Source organism: Mus musculus, chromosome 15 (assembly GCF_000001635.26).
Source record: "Mus musculus strain C57BL/6J chromosome 15, GRCm38.p6 C57BL/6J".
NCBI lineage: Eukaryota > Metazoa > Chordata > Mammalia > Rodentia > Muridae > Mus > Mus musculus.
Window position 1 is genome coordinate 76,734,269 of NC_000081.6, and position 19,936 is coordinate 76,754,204.

General features: G+C 49.1%; 1 protein-coding gene across 6 annotated transcripts in view; it reads right to left on the reverse strand.

Annotated features, from left to right (window-relative positions):
• Window positions 1-19,936, reverse strand: part of Arhgap39 (Rho GTPase activating protein 39) — a 94,182-nt gene that overhangs the window by 10,284 nt on the left and 63,962 nt on the right. For all 6 annotated transcript variants that reach the window (NM_198420.3, NM_001168288.2, XM_030248494.1 and 3 more), the window contains exons 3-6: window positions 17,260-17,679; window positions 7,245-7,328; window positions 2,188-3,541; window positions 609-1,170 (exon numbers count right to left, since the gene is read on the reverse strand). In NM_198420.3, coding sequence (NP_940812.3) covers window positions 609-1,170; window positions 2,188-3,541; window positions 7,245-7,328; window positions 17,260-17,679 — 2,420 coding nt within the window. The remainder of the gene's footprint in view (window positions 1-608; window positions 1,171-2,187; window positions 3,542-7,244; window positions 7,329-17,259; window positions 17,680-19,936) is intronic.

Genomic DNA, 19,936 nt, shown 5'->3' on the forward strand with positions numbered 1-19,936 from the left:
CAGATACTCAGCCCCGGGCTCAGACAGCTGCCCAGCTAATAGAATCACGAATATCTCTGGGGGTCTTGTTCTTGGTCCTAGGCATCTATAGGCAAGGGGTTATCTGTGACAGTCCTATCTTCCAACCTCACAGGGCAGCTCATCTTAAATGCCCACTAACTGGCTGAACTTAGAAGACTTTTATATATGTGCTGGGCCTGTGGACTGGAACCTAGTGAGTGACACACTCAGGTCACCACGTTTTTCTCTGTTTAGGCCACTGGCCCAGACCCTACACAGAAGGCAGCTTGTGTAGCCTCTTTGGTTATCTTCACTTACCACAGGGTAACAAAATTGAGTGTAGCAAGGGTATCGGAGCTTGGCAATGCCTGCCCCGTGGGAGGTTTGGAGGGGTGTAGATACACAAGGTTATACATCGTATTTCTGCCAGAGTTCAGGTTCTCTGAGGCTACAAGGCAGAGGAAACTAGGCTTTGGGATTTTCCAGGGGACTGCATATCTTCTTGGAACTGGCAAGTGCCAGCCAGCATGGCTAACAGCCCTCTCTATAGCCCTTACCTCAGCAGCAGCAAAGCTGGGGTGCTGAGGGCCCCACATGCTGGCTCTTACCTTTGGTGTCGTTAACAGGGTCCATATGCCGGTAGATATAGCCCTCTAGGTAGGAGTGGAACTTGGGGGTTGGTGGGAAGAAAGCCAGGCAGATGGCCATGAGCTCCCAGCCACGGGCCAGGCTCTCTAGGCGGAAGTTCTCTGTGGTTTGCCGGCACAGCTGGATATACAGCTCATCCCGCAGGCCCTGTGCACTCCAGCCTTTGGTGGCTATCTCTAGGGCTACGTGCAGTGGGTCTGCCTTGGCGCGCCTGTCCCCCATATACATTTGGATTAGCTTGAAGATCTCGCAGGCCTCCTTCTTCACGTGCCGGTCACTAGTCACAATCATGGGCTTCTTGATGGACTCACTGCTCCAGGCCAACATGTTAGCTATGGACACCTTGCGCCGGAAGAGCCCCTGGGTGTGCTTGTTGAAGTGCTTGGAGGCCCAGTTCTCGATGTCCGTCTCTGAGGAGGGCTTCCGCAGCGTGAATGTGGGGAAGACACAGCTGGAGCTGGGCATTGCGCTTCGGTTCTGTCGGCTGCTCTCAAACTGGGCGCAGGCACCAAGGTCCTCAGACTGGGAAGGACAAATGGACTGGGCCATCAGAGGGTGGGCTGAGCAGGCAAAAAGGCCCAGCTGGACTACAGCCCTAAGACAGTGAGCCAGCCAGCTGAGACTTGGCTTGCCCAGCAGACATGACCATGGTCTTTGCCCTCAGGAGGCCTGACTGGGTGAGGGGGTACAGGGAACCTTACGTGGGGATTCCAACCCATCTTGCCACCAATAAGGAAGGCTAGCATCCCACCTCCCGTAGGCATAGCTACCAACCCCATTCCCACCTCTGCATCACCCTGTGACCTTAGTGCTGCTCAGGGCTGGAGGACCTAGCTTTATCACCTGTCTGGGGCTTGAACCTGCAGGCCCCTCCCTCTGCTTATCTAACAAGAGCTCCCTCTTTTTCTTTTTTCACAGTTTGTTTTTTTTTTTCTTGTTTTTGTTTTTTGAGACAGGGTTTCTCTGTATAGGTCTGGCTGTCCTGGAACTCACTCTGTAAACCAGGCTGGCTTCAAACACAGAAATCTTCCTGCCTCTGCCTCCCAAATGCTGGGATTAAAGGTGTGCGCCACCACGCGCAGCAAGCTCCCTCTTTTCTTAAGGATAGCTTTGTCCCTGAATATTCTGTTTCCCACAGCCTATGGGTCTCTGAAGCTGATGCCCGGAATTCACACAAGCCCTCCCCAGTGGAGTGGAGACAGATGGCTGTGCCACCTCCAGGAGACCCGTGCTCTAACTCTAGTGCTGCCGGGTGGGTGCAGCAAACCAGCATGGATGACAGACCCAGGATCTCGGGACCTCCAGGTTCCCAGGAGGGCAGACTCATGGAAATGGACTTAGGCCTTGGTGTAGTATCCTACAGTTGAACCCTCGCTGACAACTATATGGGGCTTGAGACTCAGGCCCTAAAAACCCCAAGTGTCACACTCATGCCATGGATGCCCGCTGTAACAAGGCCTCACTCTGCCCCATGCTGACGTCAGACTGCCTGCAGTCTGGTGGGCTCAGAGACCCCCTCCACCCTCCCTGTGCCCTCACCTGTGAGGGGTGGAGGTGGGGCTCCGGTGAGGCCAGGTTGGTCTGCACAGAGACGCTTTTCTCCAGCAGGATCTGAGGGAAGCCAAGCTTGTCAAAGGTGCTCCGCTTCCAGTGTTTGCTGTCCTGCTGCGCCAGCGCCTCATCCTCACTGAATGCTCGCACCACAGGCCCAGGCATGGGCAGTGGGACAGCGCCATCACTCTCATACCCTGAGCCATCTTGCTGGGAGTCCCAGCTGCCCCTCTGTTTCATGTGGAAGTGGGCTTGCTGTGCCTCCCAGGCTAACCGGGCCTGTGCCAGGAAGGGCTCAGGTGTGCCTCGGACTAGGTCGGCCTCAGCCTTTACTGGGGTAAGGCTGGCCCTGCATGGAGAGCGCTCTTCAGTCAGAGGCTGTTCTCCTAGCAGGCCCCCAGCACCATCAGTGGACGAGGTGCTAGGGACTTGGCACAGAGAGGGTTTTCTGTTCTTTCTCTTGCGAGTGCCCGGGGAGTAGCCTGTGGAAGACATGGTGTCCTGCTGACTGGACCAGGACATGGCATCCTCCTGGGCTTGGGGCAGTGGTGTGGGTGGTTGGCTTGGGCGTGACTCGGGCCCTTCCATGGTGCTGTAGTCTCCTGACCTGACCCCCAGGCGCTGGTCTCTCAGCAGGCAGGGGCTGGGCTGCAGGGAGTAGGTGCCCCCGCCTGGGTTGGGTGCATACTTGTGCCTGGGCCCAGCTCTAAGCTTGGGGCTGGAGCCTGCTTGCTCCACATACACCAGCTGCCGCACGTACTCCTTGCCCACAGGACTATATTCCAGGCTCAGAAAACGCTCAGGGCACTTTTGCTTGGTGCGCATCAGCTGCTGGCAGGGTGATGTTGGGGTCTGTTTGGTAGTTTGCAGGAATGGATGGGGCTTTCGGCCTGGGGACCTCTGTGGTGAGCCTGTCTGGTAAGGGCTGTTGGCTTCAAACTGCACGTCCATGGGGGGCTCATCATAAATAGGGGCCTGGTATTCCACTGGAGGCTCCTCATAGAGTGGGGGTTCATAACCATAGCGAGGGGAGGAGGGCTGTGAGTCACTGGAGGGTTTCCGGGGCTGTATCAGCAGTGGAGAACAGTTCCCAGAGAGCTCAGCCCTCCTTAGGAAGGGTGAGGGCCGCCTCTCTGGAAAAAAGACAGTGCCATCAGTGTCAGGGACAAAGGTCTGCAGGTTAGGTGAGTGCTGGCTGCCAGATGGTCTGCGGTGATGGCCCCCTGGTTGGTTGTCTGCGGGATAGCCATTGCCCTGGGGAGTGAGGAAGCTGGGTTCACGGTCGGCAACCTTGATGAGCATGCGTTCCTTGTTACCAGAGTTCCATCGCAGTGAGGAGGTCCTATGTGGAGAGAGGACATCCAGTCACTGGCAGAGTTAAGCCCGGCCCCACCATCCAGCACTCTCTTCACGGGTAGATCCTTTCTGAGTGACCTCTCCTCTCTCATCTGTCTCTCCCTCACTCTAGCAGCAGGTAGAGAGCCGCTGTTGGAGCTCACAGTCACTGGCTGGGGAGCCAAGCAACACACCACAGGAGCACCTCAGGGCCCAGCTGCAACACAAGGCTCCCTCAGCTCCTGACTTCTACCCCAGCAGGTCACAAATGTCACTCTGCCTCAGTCCTAGTCCCTCCTCCGCTGAGTATTTGGTATCTTCTGAATTGTCTCCTGCTTACAGATACAGTGGGTGGCACCGGCCCCAGGGACACCAGGCATAGTGCTCACATATGTCCTGTTCCACAGACCTGAGGTCAGGATCAATTTCAGAGGAAGAAGTGCAAGTCTCATACAAAAAACAAAACAAAACAAAACAAAAAAACAAACCAAAACAAACAAACACACACACCTTTAATCCCAGCACTCGGGAGGCAGAGGCAGGTGGATTTCTGAGTTCGAGGCCAGCCTGGTCTACAAAGTGAGTTCCAGGACAGCCAGGGCTACACAGAAAAACCCTGTCTCGAAAAACCAAAACCACCACCAACAACAACAAAAAAAAAACCAAAAAACCCAAACAAACAGACAAAACCCCCAAAAAACTAAAAACAAAAACCCTTAGGTGGGAAGTGCTCCTTTAGGATCACCTGAGTGCACGTAGTAGCGTGTGGCCGAGACGAGCAGGGAGCAGCGACAAGCACAGCAGCCCGCGGTCTCCTAGACCTCATGCTGGGATTCTGGGGCAAAATCTGGCACCAAAATTTATAATCATGAAGAAAACACAGGTCTAAAAATGACACCACTGTCTAGGCCTTCTTCTTCTTCTTCTTCCCAGTGTGGCTGGCCAGCAGTCTTGGCCCAGGCCTCTGGGAGCATCTGTGCTTTCCTGCTGCGCTGAGCTCTGCCTCCAGCCCTCAGGAGGACAGGCCCGCTCCTGGCAGACTCCCTGGCAGACCCCAGTGTACCTGCTGCTCTGCACCAGTCCTGCGCATCCAGCTTTCCTACCCAAGGGCTGCCCCTCCGGAGCTCCTCTCCAGTGTCCTGCTTGAGTGTGCAGGGCACTGCCTGCGGGTGCCGCTCCCTCACACTGACTAAGCTTTTCAGAGCTGCTGTTTCTTTCTCCATGTTCTCTCCTCTCTTCCCTCTTCACATGAAACCCAGGATGAGGACCAGAAAGACAAGCATTGCAAGACCGAGGTGCTATGCAGCAGGACGGCGGTGCACACAGAGCACTTCTACCTGCAACCGCCATTCCTGGGACCTGGCAAACCAGGAAGCTTTCCTTACCTGGGAATCAGAAAATACAGTGTTTGCTTTCTCTTGGGCTGCGGGCAGCCTCACTGCCTCGGGGCTGTTCAGCTCTAACCTTCTTTATGTTTGCTAAGTGCTTTATGATTTGCCATTCCAGCTGCTATGTGGAATCAATGTGCTGATCTGTGCTATGGAGCCATGGAGAAGCTTGTGATGCTCGGCTGAGGAAGATGTCTGCTCTAGAAGCACACAGGCTGCAGCGTCTCAGCAGGGAACATCAGGAATGAGGTCTGACTCCTTTTCCAGCCTTCTTAAGTACTGGTCACCCACAGACACAGAAACCCAATTCAAGCAAGCCTCTGGCTATAGCTCTTACAAGCACCAGTATCCTCTTGTGACCCACCCTCTTCTTCCGATGTCAATGCTATGTGTGCCAAAGTCTCAGTGACAGGAGCAATTGACACAACAGTACGGCAGCGTGACCTTTCCTTGCTGACATTCATGGTTAGCCTGCGACTGTTTGAGTAGAGATGATGTGGCCTCACCACAGCAGTGAAATAAGTAGAACAACACAGTGACAGGTGGATACATGGAACGGGACTCCTTTTGTTGGAGACAGGGTCTCATGCCGATAATAGACTTCTAATATCCCCAGTAGAAGGTGAGAGGAGGGTCACAGGACGCTGACCTGGAGTTCCACCCCAGCCCTCTCACTGCTCTCTCGTTTGTCCTTCTTAGTGCAAGGGATCTTGGAAGATGTTAGAATATATAGGATGTGTGTGTTGGGGGGGGGGAAGCTCAATGACACAGCTTTTCTGAGGTCACCCTCCATACGTGCTAGGACTCTGCAGTGATGCAGATGCACTGGGTGCCTTAGACTCCACAAGCGAGAGCAGTACAAGTTCACCAAGGTAGATTTGGGTAGAATCACTCCTTTGGTCTGTACAATGGAACGCAGTATGGCAGGGGGCAGGAAGAGAAGGCTGGGTGCCTTACATGGAGCAGCCTCTAGCAGGTAACTGACTGAAGTCAGACCTTCTCCCCCGTGGAGGGCCAGGCCACTGGAATGCAGCAGAGCCCAGAGTGTCCTCCTGGTTTAGAAGTGCAGCTGCTTGCTCTGTGCTGACCAGGTCCACTGGAGAGTACATGAGATTCTAAAAGGGACGCCCAATGGTATCACTGCTAGCAGGTGACACAGAGTGACTAAGGGAGAGTGGAAGACAGCCCAGGGATAGACGGCAGCCACGGGGAAATGCTGCAAGGCTAGAGACCTAGGGAACTCCAAGGAGGGTCTCTAAGTCTCTGTAGAGCCTGTACGTCAGCTAGTGTGGCAGGTGTGTTTCACAGGGCTGAGAGTTGCTGGACTGCTAACATGGGGACCAAAGGGTGGAAGGACCCGAGTGGGCTCACTTCCTGTCTGCCACCGATACTGACAATATCTAGAAAAGCCTGCAGAGCCTCTTTAGTCCACTGGGATTTGTGGCTGTGAGGGGTGCCTGCTTCCCTGGAAGCACTACAGGTGTCTATATGCAGATGGTGATGGCCATGTTACTAATGAGCCCTGATGTTAAGGGTTAACAGCCCCCCAACAGTGCTCGCCAGCCGAAGGCTAGATGGGGCCATCTGCCATATGCAGTGCACCTTCTCAGCTTGCGACAGTGGCTAAGTAAGGGTCATGAGAAATCTCACACCTCGTGGCCAGAGCTGAGGTCTGAATTGTCACCATGGAGATAAGTCTCTACCAGACCCATATTGCTGATGAGAAAATGAATCCCAGGGAGGCCGAAAATACACCTGCAGTAACAGTTACTTAGGACCAGGGCAGAATCGGATTTCCTTCCACATCTAGGAAACAAATCCAATTGGATGAGCAAACTCTCAAGGCCTCTCATGTCTTTCAATTTCTTCCCCAGTACCAATGCTGTTCCTGGGTGGTCTGTGTTTAGGACCCCTGGAGACCCTCAGGCATAACACTCTGCAAATGCCCTACATTTGCCACAGCAAACCAGTCACTAAGAAAGATTATAGGTGGCTGCTACCATTTTGTTAGGCTGCCAGAGGGTAAGACACCTGGGTCTCCTGATTGGGCCTGGTAACTGTAGTATGGGGTCCGTATCACCCAGGGGTAGAACACACATGCAGGATCCCTTAGACCTCATCCTTCCTCCAGAAGCTGATAGGAGCCACACGACTCTTCCAAAATGGAATTCCCAGTGAGGCTGGCTATGTTGAGTGTCTTGTGCTTACACCCAAGGTGCTGGTGAGCTTTACAACCTCCCCTGGGGCTCAACCAAACTCCACTCCAGCCCACCAGGACACTCAGATCAGTAGACAGGTGTGTCCAACATCGGGCAGTTCTACCTGTAGTGAAGGAGCTGGCCGTCGGCACTGTAATCCCGGTATACCTCATAGTCCTTCTCCAGGAGCACACCTGGTGGCGAACAACTGAAACACAGCAGAGAGAAAACGACATGAGTCTGGGTGCAGCACACAGGAGCACAGCACACAAGAGCGGGACTGCCCCTCACATCCCTGGGGATGACCTGGGTTGCACTTCTTATGTTCCTTCGTTCCTTCTTGTCTTAGTTTATAGCTAGGAGCTCACTATGCAGCTCTGGCTGGCCCAGCACTCCCAGAGATCCATCTGCCTCTACCTTCTGAGTGCTGGGATATAAGTATGAACCACCATGTCGCTGTGTTCCTTTTTATGGTCTAAGCAAGAATTCTTCCGTCTTTCCTATCTTCTACGGTAAGAACAGCCAGAGTGGTCCAGAGGCCATGGAGCATGCCAGGATACCAGCCCTGTCCTAGAATGTCAGCCACTGTTCTAAGGGCTCAGAGATGGAGCTACTGAGAGCTTTAATCAGATATGGCAGAAAACCAGAGAAGACATGCTACAAAGACTCTTCTGGGGACTGTAATGTTCTGAGGGCAGACAAAAAGACATCTAGGAGATATCAGAAGTGGGTATCTAAATAGTGATTATCCTTGTCAGCTATCCAAGAGGCAGGTGGCCAAACTGACACCTACTTGTGACTGAGAAGGAACTTCCGTAGTCTGGAAGGAAAGATTGATTTAGTCTGATGAGGACTATCTCTACTGAACCCTGGCTTTTACACCACTCAGTAAGAGAAGGCAGAGAGCCAGGATGCTAGTGTAGACGCTTGCTGCCAGAGGGTAAGACCATTTTGGAACAGCTGCTAATGCATAGATAGAGGGGCACTGGCTGCTTTCAGTCTTTATTGCTTTGAGACAGGGCCTCACCATGCGGACCTGCTGACTTCAGACTCACTGAGCTCCTTCTGCCTCTGCCTCCCGGGTTGGGATTCAAGGTGTGCACCGTTATACCCAGTCTAGATGTCAGTCTTAAAAAGCTAAAACAAAAAGTTACTAGTAGTATTAATGGAGACTTGTAGCCTCCTAGCCTTCACTTAAAAGTTAAAGAACAAGCCGGGCGGTGGTGGTGCACGCCTTTAATCCCAGTACTCCGGAGGCAGAGGCAAGCGATTCTGAGTTCGAGGCCAACCTGATCTTCAGAGTGAGTTCCAGGACAGTTAGGGCTACACAGAGAAACCCTGTCTCAAAAAAAAAAAAAATCATTAGGAAAATTTCATATTATATATAATCTTGAATAGTTAAATTATAGAAGGATCACAAGTACCCTAATGTCTTTTACGACCTGCATTCCATTTGCACACACCTCATTCATTCCTTAGATCACACTTTAGCCTGGATGTGAATGAGATGCGGCTTAAATTTCTTTGTTCGATTCCTTGGCTCTAGGCAAAACAGCAGATTTCTGAACCGGCATATGTAGTACTGTTGAAAGAGCCTCTGAATGCTAGAGAATTTTCATGGTATATAGTGTTAATCCTGCCAAATGGAGCAAACTCCTCCACTTTTAACTCTCCTCATTTTGATCCTAAGATCCGAATGTGAGCATCTGCCGACAGGGGATACCTGCATTCCTCCTGGACAGTAGGTGGTATGAATTCCTCAGGAGGGGCTATAGATACGATACCTAGACTCCCAGGGCCTAGAGACCAGACTATTCAGTTGTATGATGGGCCTGGTCTCTCTCCAAACTGTAAACTCCTTCAAGATTAACTACCTTCTAAAAATAGAATATCCTCCCCTTCTACTGTTTTATATTCAAACACGAGCCTTAAACTGTCCTCACGGAGCTCAGTACAGATCTATGGAAAAGGTTCTCGTCATCCAGGAAGGCTCACTACCACTATGTCCTTCACGAAGTCCTCCTGGTTCAAGTATTGAAGCCGCTGAAACTTCTCTGCCTGAGCTACCAAACACATCACATGGAGCCGGTGTATAACCAGGCATATAACCACCTCCTGCGACTTTTCTGCTTTTTAGCTGACTATTTAAAAACCAAGTGTATTCGGCAACAACAGCAACAGAAAAGAAGCCGACATCTCGGGCGTAAAGTGACAGTGCAGCTCAGTAGTGGAAGCTTACCTCGGGCACACAAGGCCCTGGGTTCAGTTTCAAGCATCATTCTCATCAAAGTCTCACTTTAGCTGGGCTTCGGGATCTATGCTCGTAACTTCAACAATCGGGACACTGAGGTTCAAGGGCAGCCTGGGATAAGCATTAGGACCCTCTTTACAAGTAGAATAAGGACCGTGCTGGGTCAGAACTCTAAGGTGGTTGAGGGGCGACTATGGGGTGGCTTAGTGGGTGAAGCATGAGGATCTGAGCTCAGACTCTAGCATCTACGTAAAAGAGCCAGTGTGACGTCACACACCTGAAGCTCTAGGCTGGGAGACGGAGATCCTCAGAGCTGATGGACTAGCAAATCTAGCCAAAATGGCAAACTTCAAGGTAGTAGGAGGTGTTGCTTCAAAAAATACACTGGAAAGTGATGATAGACAAAGACCTCTGAAGCTGACCTCTGACTTCCACAGGCACACAACAGACAGGCAAACACATCGGCCTAGACTCACACACAAAATAAAAATACTGAAAAAAAAATGTAAAAACAGTTAAGGGAAGATGCTGAAAGTAAAGAGGCAGAGCTCAATGACACCACTGTGCGAACACGTGGCAGAAAGCTGCCTGCTCAGACACCGAAGCCCTGAGAAAGCACAGGCTCCGAGACTCACACACAGTCTGATTACCAACCCAAATGCACACGCCATGCTTTGCTTTCACCAACTCACACTGAAATCTGCTTCTAACCTAATGATATGGAAAGGCTACCTTGAAGACTACTCCCTCTGAGGGAGTGATGAGTTTCTGTGGGAGTAGAGTGCTCTTAAGAGATGAGTTAGCTGCTGAGAGCAAGGCACTGTGGGGTAGGTCAGCGCCTCTGTCTCTCCCCTGCTCCACTGCCTCTAGTCTATAATGAGCCAAAATAAGGCAGTTTCCTCTGTGAATCACCTCGCTAAAAATATTTAACTATGGGGGCTGGTGAGATGGCTCAGTGGGTAAGAGCACCCGACTGCTCTTCCGAAGGTCTGGAGTTCAAATCCCAGCAACCACATGGTGGCTCACAACCATCGGTAACGAGATCTGACTCCCTCTTCTGGAGTGTCTGAAGACAGCTACAGTGTACTTACATATAATAAATAAATAAATCTTGAAAAAAAAAATATTTAACTATGGGGGCAGAACATGGCCTGAGACAATATATAAGAATTCAGTACACAGCCTATAGAAAATTAGGAAAATATTACATATAGTAAGAAGAAATTACACGTGTAAAAGCCAGGTGAGCACACTGTTCCTGTGTCATGAAGTCATGATCGTCCTCTTCAGCATTGCTTACTGGTGTGTGCCACCACATCTCTCAGACTGTTAGACAATATTTGAAAACTGCAAGAACATATGCCTAAAGACTCACAGTACATAACACTACAGAGACAGTTTTATTTTTACTTCTGTATGGTCTTTCAAAGGACCGAATGAATGAATGGTAAATATTAACAGAAACTACTGGTCAGTATCTTCAAATATAGAGTTATAATGCAGAGCAAAAGCTAGAAAATAACACATGACGTGTAAACACAACTGTAGTGACCTCTGCCCCATCTGTGCTGAGCTGCCTGGTCTAACCTCTGGTGAGACAGCGTTATCTGAAAGGAGGAAGTGGACAGAGTTGTTCCACTTATAGCAGCAGAGGAACTGGGGGCCGGGGGGGACGACGGGGACCGAGAAGGTACATGTGCAAGGACTAGGAACAAGACGGAGTATCAGGGAAACACCTGGGACTAGCTAGTTCACTGTGGGTTCAGGAATGGGTTGATTACCTGTCAACACCACCACTAGGTGGAGACAAAGCCTTCAACACATGAGTCTCTCAGGAGAAAATAGGGTGATGAGCCACAGATGAAGCACAACCTGGAGTAAAAATTGCCAAAGTGTGTTGCAACCAGTCATGCTCAGAATATATGTGTGTGTGTGTGTGTGTGTGTGTGTGTGTGTGTGTGTTACAGGCTTAGGAACAGATCAAGTATGCTAGAAAGAAATCTTTGGGGAAATGTAAGCTTATGTAGAAATAATAAGCCCATGGAAGATGTGTATGTGTGTGTGAGAGGGGGGGGGGAGAGAGAGAGAGAGAGAGAGAGAGAGAGAGGAGCTGAAGACTCTTGCCCCCCACACAAGCATGCTATAAGCTTAAAACTATACTATGGCTTTTTTCTTAAACTAAGAAAAGACAGTTGAAATTTTCTGAGTGAGAAAAAGTTTCAGTCATACAGCCTTAGGCTAGCCTCAAACTTGTGAATGTCCTTCCTCAGACTTTGAAAGCCTTCTGTCAGAGGTGCCCACCCCACCCCGTATGGCTAGTGTTTCTTAGTGAATGAAGCCTACAACCCAGAGACAGATGAGCTGACCGATGGCTCAATCTCAGACAACAGCCAGCTGCTTCTTTCCCAAGCTATCAACATTAAAAGAGGAGGCATGATACCACTCCAACATGTCTGTTGCTAGGTGTTGGTGGCGCACGCCTTTAATCCCAGCACTCGGGAGGCAGAGGCAGGTGGATTTCTGAGTTCGAGACCAGCCTGGCCTACAGAGTGAGTTTCAGGACAGCCAGGGCTACACAGAGAAATCCTGTCTCGAAAAAACCAAACCAAACCAAACCAAACCCAAAAACCAAAACAAAACAAAACAGCCCAACAAACAAACAAACAAACAAACAACAAAACCAACATGTCTGTAGCAGAATTAACTGCAACATTTTCAGATAAAATGCAAAAGAAATTTATTTTACAATCCATCTAACCATGTAACTAAAAAGATCCTGTATAACCTTCAGATGCCATTAACCTGCAAGGCATGATAAAGACAGGGATCAGCTGGGCGGGGTGGCTCGTGCTTATAACTGCAGCAAAGGGGAAGACGAGGCAGGAAAATTGCCATTACTTTGAGGCCATCTTGGGAGACATAATGAGTTCCATGTCTGGGACCCAGGCTCAAATAAAAACAAATTAAAAATTAATGTCAAAAGAGGAAGCTAAGATCTTGAAGTTGCTACGTGATGACTGTGCTCAGCTCAAACTACACTTGACTGGATCTCTTTCCTTGGCAACACCTGTTTGTGTGAAGAGGCAAAGATATTGTCACAGTTCACAACATATGAATGTTTGCCATTGGTTTCATTTGCCATGGTATGTGTGTCTCTGTGTGCATGCTTGTTTGCATGCATGCAGAGACTAAGGCTGTCATCTGATGCTTCTTGTTTTCGAGATAGGGTTTCTCCATGTAGCCCTGGCTGTACTGGAACTCGCTCTGTAGACCAGGCTGGCCTCAAACTCATAGATCCTCTTGACTCTGATTCCAGAGTGCTGGGATTAAAGGCGTGTACAATTATTCCCAGTTTTTGTTTTTTTGAAGCAAGGTCTCTCTATGTAGGCTTGGCTGGCTGGAACCACTACACAGACCAGGCTGGTCTCATGAACTCATAGAAATCTGCCTGTTTCTGCCTCCTGGGATTAAAAGTGTGTCCCACCAAGCCTGGATCCTATGGCTGGCTTTAAAAAAAAAAAAAAGGGTGTTGGTATCCAAATGCAGGTCTTATATTTTCATGGCAGGCAGTTTCCCCACTGAGCCATCGACCTAGTCCCAACACTGGTTTTGATGTCAGGGACTGTCACTGTTCCTGCTCCTTGGAGCAGCTATATTGGCAACCTGCTGCTCACAAGGTACTTTGGTTCCCTCTCAGAACATGACCCTAAGTGCTCTATTGAGCAGATGCCCTCCATCATGTGTAGTATCCCTGTCCTCACCAGGGCGGAATTCTGGTTTATGGAGTACCCTGCAAAGAGGACAGCCAGCCAGTGGACCTGGCCCAGAATGAACACAGATGGTGAAATTAGCAGAAGAGGGCATGAGAGTAATTCAAAGTGTGTTCCATATGCTCAAAGTTAGAAGGGGAAGCAAGACAAAAGGAAAGCTGAATAGACTAAGGGAGGTGACTCAGCAGGCCAATACTCTCAGCAGGCCAATACTTGCCTGATGATCTCAGTTTGATTTCCAGAACACAAGTAAAGATAGAAGGAGAGAATCAACTCTACAAAGTGGCCTTCTGACATCCACATGCGTACGGTAGCACGTGTGTGCATACGGTAGCACGTGTGTGCTGTTCCCATATATACAATACACTTACACCAGTAGTAGTAGTAACAATAATAATAGTAGTAATAAAGTTTAAAAAAGGCTAAACAAGGCATCAGAAGCATAAAATATACAAAAATACAAAATGACCCAAGCTAAAGTTCCAGAGATGAGGAGCTAGGTCTCTGAGCCAGCTGTTCGGTAGAGTGCTTGCCTAGTTTGCATAAAGCGCTAGCACTGACTAAAACCAAGTGTGACTGCACACACCTAGAATTTTACTTGGGAAGCAGAGATAGGAAGACCACAAGTCCAAGGTCATCTTCTGGTACATAGTAAATTCAAGGTCAGCCAGGATTACACAAGACCCTGTCCCAAATACTTAGAAAGTTGGGGTGCAATGATGGCTCATCAGTTCAGGGTGCTTCCTGCTAGTGTAGAGGACCTGGGATCAGCCACCAGCTTCCTCTCAGCAGCTCACATGGGTCTGTAGCTCTAGTTCTAGGGAGTCTGACACCCTCTTCTGGTCTCTGAGAATACTAGACACAGGCATGGTACAGAAAACATGCAGGCAAAACGTCCCCACATACAATACATCTTTTTAAAAAAGTAAAATTATTTTAAAAAAGTTATGGAGATGAGCACTTCCATTTACAGAGGTACTGGCAGAGAGAACAAGGACTGAGGGGTTGTCGAGATGGTAACAATGCATAGCAGTTGGAGGAGGAGATGGTGCACACCTTTAATCCCAGCACTCAAGACGCAGAGGCAGGCAGATCTCTGAGTTTGAGACTAGCCTGGTCTACATAGTTAGACCCTGCTTTTAAAAGGAAGCGTGTACTGCATTTATAGAGGACTCAAGTTCAGTTCTCAGCACGCTGCACTGCGTGGCTCACTGCCACATGCAACTCTGACTCCCAGGGCACCCTCTACCTGACACTCCCAGGGGCACTTGCATTCCTACACACACCCAAACACAGACACTAATTCAAAATAATAAAAACCGGAGCTGGGAAGAGGGCTCAGTGGCTACGAGCCCTTGTTGTTTTTGAGGAACCCAGGTTCTATTCCAAGCGCCCACATGGTAGCTCACAACCATCTGTAACTCCAGTTCTAGAAAATGTGACACCCTCTTCTGATCTCTGTGGGCACAAACAGACCCATGGTACCGACACACATGCCAGACACTCATACACAGTAAAGAAAAAGACAGAAATTCATGAGGCTCAGCGAGCTGAGGAACAACAGCCACAGGTTAGAACACCTGCAACTGCAGTCACGGGGTGAGAGAATAAACAAAAGCTTCAAGAAGCACTGCCTAAAAACTTCCCGATGAAAGCCTTACAGCTGCAAGCCCCAAACTTCCACAAATCTCAAAGGGCAAAGCAAATGGTGTAACAGAAAATCTTAGGTCAGCCATTTGAAATCCGCAATAGAAAACAATTAGCCACAGGAAAAGCATAAGCCATAAAGGTCTGGGGTGTGACTCTGTTGGCAGATTGCTTACCTCGCGTGTGCAAGGAAGGCTCTGAGTTCATTGCAATTCCTATCACCACAAAAACCATACATGTAATCCCAGTATCCCAGAGGTGGAGGCAGGAGGATCAGAAGGCTCAAGGGTAGTCTGGGTTATTGAGACCCTGCTCCACAAAACAAAACAAAACAAAACAAACAAACAAACAAACCCAGCAGAAGAGGTGCTGAAGAGTCAGCTCAGCAGCTGGGAGCACTTGCTGGCTGGGCATTGGGGCTGGGAGCACTTGCTGGCTGGGCACTGGGGCTGGGAGCACTTGCTGGCTGGGCACTGGGGCTGGGAGCACTTGCTGGCTGGGCACTGGGGCTGGGAGCACTTGCTGGCTGGGCACTGGGGCTGGGAGCACTTGCTGGCTGGGCATTGGGGCTCATACACAGGGCTTAATGGGAAGGCATAGTTAAGGCTGAATTTTGTTTGTCCCCTTTAAAGTCTATTTTTGTGTTGTACCAATAATTTTAATCTTCAGGTATTTAAGACCACGCAGGTAGCCAGATGGTGTTTGCACACAACTTTCATTCCAGCACTTGGGAGGCAGAGGCAGTCAGATTTCTAAGTTTGCGCCCAGCTTGGTCTAAAGAATGAGTTACAAAACAGCCAGGGCTACACACAGGCAAACCCTGTCTCAAAAAACCCAAAATATTACTGGGCACGTCTTTAATCCCAGCACTCGGGAAGCAGAGGCAGGCGAATTCCTGAGTTCGAGGCCAGCCTGGTCTACAGAATGAGTTCCAGGACAGCTAGGACTATACAGAGAAACCCTGTCTCGAAAAAAAAACCCAAAAAACCAAACAAACCAAAATATTAAAAAAGAAAAATTTTTAAATGTGCATGAGTATTTGCCTGTAGCATGTGTATGTCATGCTCAGAAGAGGATATTGGATCCCTGAGAACTAGACTTCCTGAGGGTTGCTAGCCGCTGGGAATTGAACCTGGGTCCTCTGCAAGAGCAAGAAGTACTCAATCTCTTTCCAGCCCCAAAACTTCGTTTCTTTATACTCGAGTTTTACTAGTTGGATTCTATTTGTGAGTGTGGTTTTGTTTGTTTGTTAGAGGAGAGGATCTTACTAGGCTGACCTTGAACTCCTAAAAGGGAAGGGATCTTGCTTCAGCTCCCACGTGCTGGGGCTCATCTAGTGCCATCACAGCTAAGCCTCCATTTTCTATGGCACGGACACCACTGGTTCCTAACTTCTAGGTAGTCTCAACTCTGGGTCTCTTTAGTATCATCTCTTCTGGAAGTTTCTGCTGGAGATGAGGACTGGTGGCCGCTGTAGACTGTTGGTCTGGCTGGGATTTTGCACAGATCCCCTGCCTCGACTACATGGGGCTTTGCTATGCGTCAGACACTCGTGGTCACCACTGGGGACTAAGACACAAACTCAAGGACGTTTCAGTGTGAGAGGATGATGTCAGTGAAATATAGTCACTGACAGACTAAAGGAAGAGACCATCATCCCGGAGATGGGTGGCCACCAAGGTCTGACACCCTTTCCTGATGGGATCCCTGGGGACAGGGATGAAAGGAAAGCCCCTGACACAATGATCCTTATGAAAATCCCAGTTATATACTCAGCAGAGAAATAGTTGCTGGAACAAGGTCTGGTCCAACCTTTTCCACGGCCTGCCAGGCCATGCTCTGTCCCCACTGTCACCGTGTCTGCCCTGCCTGGCTGAGGCTCCATTGGTCTGAAGCAGCACTGCCTGTCCTCGGTGTCACGGTCAGTGCCTCTTCTTAAATTTAAAGGAGCCCAGCCCCTGAGAACAATTCCTCTATCCCTCGTGATGCAAGAATCAGAGGTCATTCCTTCACTCTCTACAAGAACCCAAAGACAACCCTGGGCAGACACATCCCCACTGAAGGTGCATCAGCAGCCCTCTGGAAAGGACAGCAGGGCCCCAGATGTCTAGCTTTTCTCCTCAGTCCCTTTCTCTCCTCCTCCCCTTCTCTTGTATTTTAAGTCAGGCCTCACTTAAATATAGGCTGGCTTCAAACTCCGGATCCTCCACTGCTTCCACCTCCCAAGTGCTGAGGTAACAAGTGTGCCACACCACCCCTGGCCTTACCTCCCCTTCCCTTCCTCCAAGGCTTTGTTAACTTCCGCAAGTGACTAAGGACACTATCCATGAGGTGGCTGGCCTGCCTGATAACCCTGGTTCAGCAAGGACTTAAAAACCCTATTAATGGGACAACTAACAGTCTAGAAAGCCACGTGCAGTTCTCTCTGCCACCTCAGCCCCACCCTCTCCCCAACCCACCTGCCTCCTCACCTGCTAGTATCCTCCTTTGACGTGACCAAGGTTGTTGCCCGCCCACTGCGAACTGGCAGCTCCTGTGTCCTTTCTTCCAGCTCTGGCTCCAGCGAGGAGCCAGTGCTACCATCACGGCTGCCCCTCCCTGGGCTGTTGTCCGCAGAGGCACGAGGAGACTCAGTGTTCTGTTTCAGCGTCTGCAGTTTGGCCAGAGGAATGATGTCGCAGTTCTGTGGGCGATGCCACACGGTGCGCTGGGAAGCAGCACTGTAGTAGTAGAAGCGTGATGTATTGGGGTCAAAGAGCTCCCACCACTGGTCCTCGCTGGTGCGCTTGATGCGCACACCGGCTGGTGGATCCCACACGCACTCTCCGGTGACCAGGTTGGCATACATACGTTCGCGCGTGCGTGGTTCGATAATCTCCACCCACTCCAACCTGTAGAAGACAAAAGCATCAACCAAGACCTTGGCTCTCCCCTTACTGTACAGGGGCTTCCACTAGCTGCTGGGTGCTCCTGTATCTGGTGTTCATTCCTAGGAAACCTCAGGACGGCAGGGCCTCAAACCTGCATCCCTGTCATCCCTTTTATTTATAAAGAGGTAAATCACACTATACAAGGCCGTGTTCTCGAATACAAGTATGTTTAATGTTAGGATGCAAGTGTTTAAAGATTGCTTTCAAGTTTTGATAACTTTTTTTTTTTAAATAATATTTATTTTTATTATATGTAAGTACACTGTAGCTGTCTTCAGGCACTCCAGTAGAGAGAGTCAGATCTCATTATGGATGGTTGTGAGCCACCATGTGGTTGCTGGGATTTGAACTCCGGACCTTTGGAAGAGCAGTTGGGTGCTCTTACCCACTGAGCCATCTCACCAGCCCCCAAGTTTTGATAACTTATGGTTTACTTTTACTTATGCATGTGTATGTGTACAATGCTCTGACAGAAGAGGGCAGAGGTCTCTTCTAGAGCGGCAATTACAGTCTTGTCTAAGACAGTACCATGAACACTAGGGGCCAAATTCTGAGCCACCGAACCATCTCTTCTGTCCTCACAATTAGGGCACAGTGGTGTTCCAGGCAAGTCCTCCTACCTCTTTAATATAGGTCTGGTTCTATCGCCCAGGATGGCCTAAAAACTTGTAGTGATTCTCCTGCCTAAGCTTCTGGCTCTGTAAATGTTTAAGGTAAATACATACACAATGAGTGTCAGGGAAGGCCTGCCACAGTTCATAATAAAGAAAGAGACAGTACAGCCTTGTTTGAATTGACACATGTCTGTTTATATCTATACAGTTCTGTAGGAAATTGTCAGATAGGAAAGCAAAAAAGGAAAGCAGTGGGTGGAGAGATGGCTCAGGAGTTAGAGCATTTGTCGCTCTTGCAGAGGACCCAGCTTTGGTCCCCACATGGCAGCTCAGAACTGTCTGTAACTCCAGTTCCAGGGGACCTGACACCTTCTTCTGATCTCCATGGTGTGCATACAAACACAGGCAGGCAAAATACACATACACATAAAAAGATTAAAAATGAAAAGAAGAAAAGAGGTTGTATAGGAGCAGTGGGACTAGTGCAGCTTTCCCTCGGCTTCTCCAGCTGTGGCTGTGCGTGTTTGTGCACACATGTGAGATGCGTGTTTGTGCACACATGTGAAGATGCACTGGATACACTGAGGGGGGTGGTATGGACTCAGGCTCTCACTTCCCAGCAGAGCCAGAGCTTTCCTTCTGTCTCCCTTTAAAATGATCTGATCTTTTTTTCCCCCAGATTTTATAATGAAAACTTTCAAACATGTGAAAATATACTAAATTGAAACAATTATTTCTACATCTATGGTTTTAGCTGTTTTGTGATTACTAATGTCAAACACTTTTCTCAAATTCCTGAAAAACCCACAAGATGCACAGTGTTTTCTCTTACTGACCCGCGTGGGTTATTTCAGACACTTGTTCTCATAGACGTCTGTCAAAGATGCCTCACCAGGATTCATCTTTGTGACCTGTCTGTTTATTCTCTTTTGCTTTAAAAAAAAACAAAACAAAACAAAACAAGTTTTGTCAGGCAGTGGTGGCGCACACCTTTAATTCCATCACTCGGGAGGCAGAGGCAGGTGGGTTTCTGAGTTCAAGGCCAGCCTGGTCTACAGAGTGAGTTTCAGGAAAGCCAGGGCTATACAGAGAAACCCTCTCTCAAAAATAAAATAAAATAAAATAAAAATTAAAAAAAACAAAAGCAAGTTTTAATTTTAGTGAGTTGGATTTATAAAGCCTTCCCTCATTTTTTTTTTTTTTCTATTTCTTTCTGGTTTCTGTTCTACTTGTAGGTCAAGCATATTCTCTTATAAATTAACTTCTCAAAGTTTTATAATGTTGCCATTTATTCTGATGTCTTGGATCTGCCTGGATGGACTGATTTTGTTTGTTTATGACAGTTCATCTTGCTAAACAGTATCACTGTCTCCATGATGGACAAGAGCAGCTTTACAAGTGAGCACTTCTGTGTGAGCCCCTTCTGACCTCACCTCTGCCTCTGCATGCACCTGTGTCAGGGAGCTTAGGAAAATGAACAATCTTGTAAAAACCTGCTTGCAAACTCCCCGGCATCCTTTCCTCTAGTGCTGTTTTGGTTACTATTCTTTTTTTTTTTCCTTTGTAAATTTCTACAGTGTGAGAGAAGAGCCGCCGACTCTGCA